We start from the raw sequence: 6,599 nt of genomic DNA on the forward strand, positions 1-6,599 counted from the left end.
GTGAAGTGCCACGATGCGGCCTGAGCCCTTGCCGCGTCCCGGGGTCACTGCGCTGCCCTGGGCCCACCTTCTGTGTTTTTCTCTTCTGCGTGCCGTGCGGAAGCAGAAGCGGTCAGCGTCGGGGGCTGAGGTCCTGGGTGCCGGGGCGAGCTTCCAGCGTCCAGGGTTTGGCAGGCAGGAACCCAAGGGCACCGTGCCCGTGCCTGCCGCGAGGCGGCTCTGAGCTCCCGAGCCTCCGCTCGCTGGCTGCAGGCAGCGCAGGACAGCCCCGGGCTGCGTTCCCTCCTTTCAGACAGGAAGGCCATGACGTTGTGCGGGTCCCCCCCCCCCCCCCCCGCTGCGTTCCCTCCTTTCAGACAGGAAGGCTCCCGCCCCCCACCTGACGTGGGTGGAGCTCTCCCGGGGCCTCGGAAGGGGCCACTTCCCATCTCCTCCCCTGGATGGGAGCTGGGCGTCAGGGGCTGCGTGCTGTCCTGTCTGTGGGGGCTCTGGGGGCCCTGCGGCCCCGCTCCGTGCGGGGAGGGCTGTTGCTCCCACCGCTCCCCTGCTGCAGCTCCAGTTCCCGCCCCAGCTTGCGTCACCTCTCCCTCCCTGGCTCCCCCCCCAGGCCGGGTCTCCTTCTTCACGTCCGGGTCTGAGAACCTGCACCGCGTGGAGAAGGTCCGCTGGGGCACCCGCTACGCCGTCACCATCGCCTTCACCTGCAACCCCGACCACAGCATCGCCGACCCCGCCTTCACGTAGCCGGGCCAGGCTGGGCGCCAGGAGGGCGCCTGGGGAAGCCGTGCCCTCCGGTGCGCCAGTCCCACCGCACACGGTGCCTTAGCCAGGGTCCGACTTGCTGATGACTTGGTCTTCATCTGTGAATAAATTAAGGGAGCCAGCCTGTTGCCTCCCAGGGGTCTGTGCCTGCCTCGGCCTCTGGTACCGCACGCGCTCCTCTCTCCTGCACTGTGGGCAGGTAGAGGCCTCCGCGGCTGGGCCCGGCCTGTGTCGGGGTGTGCAGGATCCGCACGCTGCACCACCTTGGGGCGAGGGGGCCTGGGGCTTCCAGGCGGGGCCGGAGTTCCAGCGTCCCGGCAGCTCTGAGCGCACACCCAAGGCTGCCCACCGAGACGACCTGGGCACCAGTCGGCCATGCTGCCCAGCCCTGCGCCTCCACCAGCCGACTGGGTTCTCGCCCAGAACTGCTGTTCCCGGCTCCCGTGGGCTCCCTGCCTGCCGAGGCTCGGCTGGCTCCCCTGCTCGTCCTGGTCTCTCCCCTGCCTTGCACACGGGAGTAGTGGTCCGAGGACAGAAGGGACCAGCTGGGGGAGCCGGGCAGGGCGGCCTGTGGGGGGGGGGGGGGGGCTCGTCCACCCAGCCTGGCTCCCGGCCCGGGCAGCGGCGCTGGGGTTTGGAGTTGGAGCTCTGTACGTGGCTGCGAGAGCCAGGTTCTCGTGCTGGCCCTCCCGTCCTCCTCCGCCCAGCCAGCAGGGACAAGTGGCCTGCGGACACAGACCTGCCGCAGGTGCCTAGGACCCGAGGAGGCCACTGCCCGGGAAGTGAGGGAGGTTCTCCCCTGGCAGAAGGAGTGAAGACAGAACAGAAGACAGGCTCGGGGGACCTGGCCGGTAGCAAGTCCAGTCACCCCGGACCCCGAGCGCTTACCGAGGAGTGTTGGGCCAGGAAGAGCCCGCAGGGCGGGGGTCAGCGTCATGGTCGTGCGTGCCGTGCTGGCAGAGGACGGTGCTGACGTGGTCGCCATCCCAATACACGTCTGAGCAGAAGCTCGTGCGAGGGCCGGACCGGTCCGCTTCCGGCGTTCATCCGAGGTCGGGGCCACTGCCTCAGGTGCAGCCCAAGGACAGGTCGCCCTGCTGGCTGGCGCCTGTTCGGCCCACAGGCCAGCACCCCTGGCCGTCTGTGGCCCCTCACGTTTCTGGGGCACAGTGGTTACAGCGCCGCTTGGGACGCCCACGCCCCGATCGGAGTTCCAGCTCTGCTCCACGCGTGCTCCCTGGGAGGCGCAGGCCCTTGGGCCCCTGCCACCCATGTGGAGCTCCTGGACCCTGGCTTCAGCCTGGCCTGGCCCTGGCTATGGCCCTTGTGGCCACCTGGGACGGAACCAGCAGGTGGCAGACCCCTGTCTCTCCGTCTCCGTCCCTCTGCCTTCCAGATGAGCAAGTAAGTTCTTTTGAAACCCCCAGGAAGCCTGGAGGCCCCTGAGGCAGGAGCGGCCTGGAGCTGGTTGTGGGCTCCCCTTGCTCTGTGCACCCTCGCGGGGCTGTGGGGGCTCCAGGGGAAAACTGTTTGGAAGACGCAGTTTGTTGCTGGAAGTTTCCATGGGGGGATTGCTGTGGTGTGGGCAGAGCAGCTGGGCCCTCAGCCTGGGCTACACTCAGGGCCCACACACTGCCCTGAGGCTCAGCTCGGCTCCAGACCCTGATAGAGGTGGGGGACTGGGGCCACCTCCACTCCTGAGAGGCAGCACTGGGGTCATGGTCATCCCCATCCCATGGCTCCCAGGCCCGGCCCTGCCCTGCACCTGCTGTCCTGGGAGGGGAGGACGAGTGCCACCCCGGTCCCCACACTGCCGCCCTCCCCAAGGCCTGCCTGACCCTGGCTCTCCCAAGGCAGAGACGCCCCCTTTACCTGCTTGAGGGCTGCAGGGGGAGGGGCCCCAGCACAGGTGGGGGCCACACAGCGGGCCCCATCCCCTGTCTCCCAAGGCCAATCCCAGGCTGGGCTGGGGGCCGACCTTGTAAGCTGCTCCCACCTGACCTGTCAGAGCAGAGCCCAGACCCCTCACCAGCACCTCCCTGAAACCGTGCCCACCCCACGTGGGTCCAGCTGGAGGAGGGTGCTGGCCTCTGGCTGCCTGTGCCCAGCCTGGCATGCAGGGGGCAGAGCCCGCGGCCATGGGCAGAGGCTGAGGGCACAAAGGGAGGGAGCCTGCCCCCCAGGCCTGAGACAGCCCCGTCCTGGTCTTCAGCCCCCAGAGGAGTTGAGGTTGGGGCAGCTGGCTCTGCCCAGGAGTACAGAGTGGACACCCAGTCCTGGGATAAGACGGACCCTGGGTCTCAGCAGTGCCACGGGCACACCTCTGGCCACCAAAGGCTCAGAGGCCTGGCACGGTCAAGGCTGCCTGGACAGCCGGCCGCCTCGCCCAGCGCCCTACAAAAGTGTCCCCTGGAGCCCAGTCCCTTAGCTGTGAAGGGAGCAGGGGCAAAGGCTGTGGGCTCAGCCGAGGGGCCACCCAGAGAGGCTCCCCAGCCAATCCCCAGGGCCTAGGGGCCAAAGGGCAGGGTGGAAAGGGGGTGGGGGCTCCCCAGGAGGTGACCCTCTGAGCTGCCTCCAGGTGCTGAGTTGCGCCCCAGGCCAGCAGAGCTGGGGGTGGCTCTGCGGGTGGAGCCCATGTGGGGGCAGAGCCGAGACGGGCTGGAGTTCTAGGGACTGACTGCAAGGCTGCCTCCTCCCACCTCCCCTGGCACCCGGCCTCGGCGTCCACAGCCCTAGGAGGGAGAAGCAGCCTGGGGCCAGCTCCGGCCCCTGCACCTGTCCCAGGCAACCTGGAGGCCATCACTCCTCTGGGGCCTGGGTGTGTCCTGGGAGAACTGGCCTCCCCTGACCCCAGCATGGAGCTGGCCTCCCTACAGGCCTGGGAGAGGCCCAAGTCTGGAGTGCGTGACCGCTGGCCGCTGGCTGCTGGCAGCCCGGCCTCCTGCCCTGCCGTCATCCGTCTGGAATTCACAAAGGCCAAGCTGCCTGGGCTGGGGGGGGGCACACACGGCCCCGCGCTCTGGGGACTCAGCTCTGCAGCTGTGGCCGACCGCGCCAGCTCAGCTCTCAAACCGCGAGCGCCGTCACCTCCGCCACCTCAGCCCTGCTTGGTGGGGCAGTGTCCGGAGCTCCCAGGCCAGGTCAGCAGGGTGTCCGCTGCCCCCAGGGGCGTTCCTGTAAAGACGGGCACGACCACCCGCCGGGGGCACAGCAGCCCGGGGACAGGCGCTGGCAGCCCTGGTGCATCCTTGGCACCTCCGGGCAGGTACAGCCGGGCAGCCACAGTCTGGACCCTGCAGGGCCCTGGACTGGGCCAGCTCACTCTCCTGGGGGCTTGGAGGGGCCTGGAAAAGTCCTCTGGCCCCCGAGGCCAGCCTGGGAGAGGTGGCGTCCACGCCCACTGCCCCAGGAGACAGCCCTGCTGGCGGGCCGGGGCGTGAGGGTGCCTGGACGTCAGGCCTCACGCTGGTCAGCGCCGCCGGGCACCCGCTCTCCATGCATGTTCACAGCCAGGGCTGTGCCCTCTGCAGGCCTGACCGGGGCCCCGGCCGCCCCCTGCCTCCCCCAGGGGTGTGGGGTGGGCGTGGGGGGCCCAGGGCCTGGTGCCCGCCCCTCCCCTGCGGCAGGCCCCATCCTGGGCTGCCCCGCGCCCCGCCCCCAGCTCCACCTGAGCCCACACAGAACCTTGACCCCAGCTCACTTAGGCTCTTACGGGAGGCACCTGCAGCACCGTGCATGCCAGGTGGACGTTGACAGCGCTGGCACGGTTTCTGCCAAAAAGAAACACCTGCCAGCAGCTCCTCTCCACGGTTCACCAGGAGACTCAAACCAGAACTCCATGGCAGCCGGACCAAGCCCCCAGGGCGGCCACAGCCGAGGGGCAGCAGACCTGTGTGCCCCCAGCGCACGCCCCAGAGCAGCCGGAGTGGCCCACGGAGGCCGACACAGCGTGGGCACATGTGAAACCCAGACACAAACGACTGCAGGCCACTGGGTCCCATCCATGACTGCGACGGACAGGACACGGCCACCGGGGCAGCGGAGCTGTCAGGACAGAGCCTGGGCCGCAGGTCCCTGGGGCATCTCCAGGTCCCCATCCTGTGGACGATTCCAGCTAGAACCAGCTGGAACCCAGGGGTCGGCCGGAAACCGCCGGGACCTTGCCTTGCTTGCAGCCCCCGGGCAGAGAGGACTTTGGCCAAGGTCCTCTGCTGGGGCTCGGACAGGTCCGGTCAGTGAGCAGAGGTCCCGCCTCCCCGTTTGCCCACCCCTGCCCTGGTCACAGGCGGCCAGGCTGCCCACTGGGGGACTCACGCAGCAAAGGGGCCCAGGCCCCTGTGGGAGGCGTGGTAGGGGGAGGTGGGCACCTGGGAAGCGAGGGCTCAGGCCCTGAGACACCTGAATGAGTTCGCATTCTGAAGCCCTGCGTGGGTGTTGGAGAAATTTGAGAAAGACCCAAAAGAACAAAGTTGTGGGTTTTTTTGTTTTTTGTTTGTTTGTTTGACAGGCAGAGTGGACAGTGAGAGAGAGAGACAGAGAGAAAGGTCTTCCTTTGCCGTTGGTTTACCCCCCAATGGCCACCACGGCTGGCGCACTGCAGACAACACACCACGCTGATCCGAAGGCAGGAGCCAGGTGCTTCTCCTGGTCTCCCATGAGGTGCAGGGCCCAAGCACCTGGGCCATCCTCCACTGCACTCCCTGGCCACAGCAGAGGGCTGGCCTGGAAGAGGGGCAACCGGGACAGAATCCGGCGCCCCAACCAGGACTAGAACCTGGTGTGCCGGCGCCGCAAGGCAGAGGATTAGCCTAGTGAGCCGCGGTGCCGGCTAAGAACAAAGTTATAAGAAAATTCCCTAAACTTTTTCCATCAAGAGCTAACACCCTTGACCACTGAAAACCTCTAGACCCAACTTTAGTTCCCATGTGGACAGCGCACACACACTGCACACACGTGCATACCTGTGCACACGCACACACACACCCCCCTGTTCTATTACGTAGTGTGTATTGTATGCATTACGCAGCAGGTGCGCGTGTGCTATGTATTATTTGTTATGTATGTAGTGTGTATCGGCAGTATTTGTCATGCATTAGTGCACACCATGTATGTGGTATGCACACGTGTTAGGCAGGAAGTTAGAAGCTGCCCTGTGTGTGTGAGAGGGGCCTGAGGAGCAGAGAAGTTTCTCTGGAGAGGAACGCAAAGCCTCAGCAGCAGCCTAGTAGTCCACACTGCAAAGTCCTGCCCAGACCTGACAGCGTGCAGTTGGGCTCAGCCCTCCCCCCAGGGGAAGCTCCCTAGGAGAACCCTCTCTCCTCAGCACCACATGGGTTACCTGGCCTGGTAACACAGAGCAGGAAAACAAAACCACATCCTTCCTCCAAGGCAGGCACCCTAGGGGAAGCTCCCAGTCTGCTAGCACTGAGTAGAAAACCTGGGGGAGAATTTTTCCTGATTTATAATCAGCAAACCCTTTGTCCTGGGGGAGGGGGAGGGGAAGAGGAGGGGGGGGGAGGAATGGCGGAAGAACTGGACCCTTTCCCTGAAAGCCCAGGCTGAGTGTGAGGCGGGCACTCGCGTTCTGAGAGCCCTCCCCCCTTAACCCCTGCACCTGCTGCGCACTGCTGTCTCCTGCCTGAATTCTTTCTTGCAGGAGACGAGGGCCCCTCCCCCCGCTCCTCTCCGCTGACATCTGTGGCGGCCTGATGTTTGTTAGGCATCGCTTGCTGTGTATTTTATGCCGTGTGTGCTGTGCAGTCTCTCACTCTGTCCCCCTGCAGATGCACCCCACTAGCCACCCTCCCACTGGCCTCTCTGGAAACACACCCATCCAC

The 6,599-nt window shown here is 66.3% G+C and overlaps 1 protein-coding gene across 13 annotated transcripts in view; it reads left to right on the forward strand.

Moving 5' to 3' along the window:
- The window catches only part of OGFOD3 (2-oxoglutarate and iron dependent oxygenase domain containing 3), a 33,488-nt gene extending 28,262 nt beyond the window's left edge, over positions 1 to 5,226 (forward strand). For 9 of the 13 annotated variants that reach the window (XR_016224382.1, XR_016224381.1, XR_011383306.2 and 6 more), the window contains one exon: positions 608 to 884. Coding sequence is in view for 7 of the 13 variants with exons in the window: in XM_070060080.2 (XP_069916181.1) it covers positions 608 to 744 (137 nt within the window). In the remaining 6 variants the exon portion in view is untranslated. Of the gene's footprint in view, positions 1 to 607; positions 885 to 4,580 lie in introns of those variants that run through there. The other 4 variants (XM_051838796.3, XM_051838798.3, XM_070060077.2 and 1 more) reach the window with 2 other exon arrangements.
- The last annotated feature ends 1,373 nt before the right edge of the window (positions 5,227 to 6,599 follow it).

Source organism: Oryctolagus cuniculus, chromosome 17 (assembly GCF_051225735.1).
Source record: "Oryctolagus cuniculus isolate XC-2025 breed Fujian yellow rabbit chromosome 17, ASM5122573v1, whole genome shotgun sequence".
NCBI lineage: Eukaryota > Metazoa > Chordata > Mammalia > Lagomorpha > Leporidae > Oryctolagus > Oryctolagus cuniculus.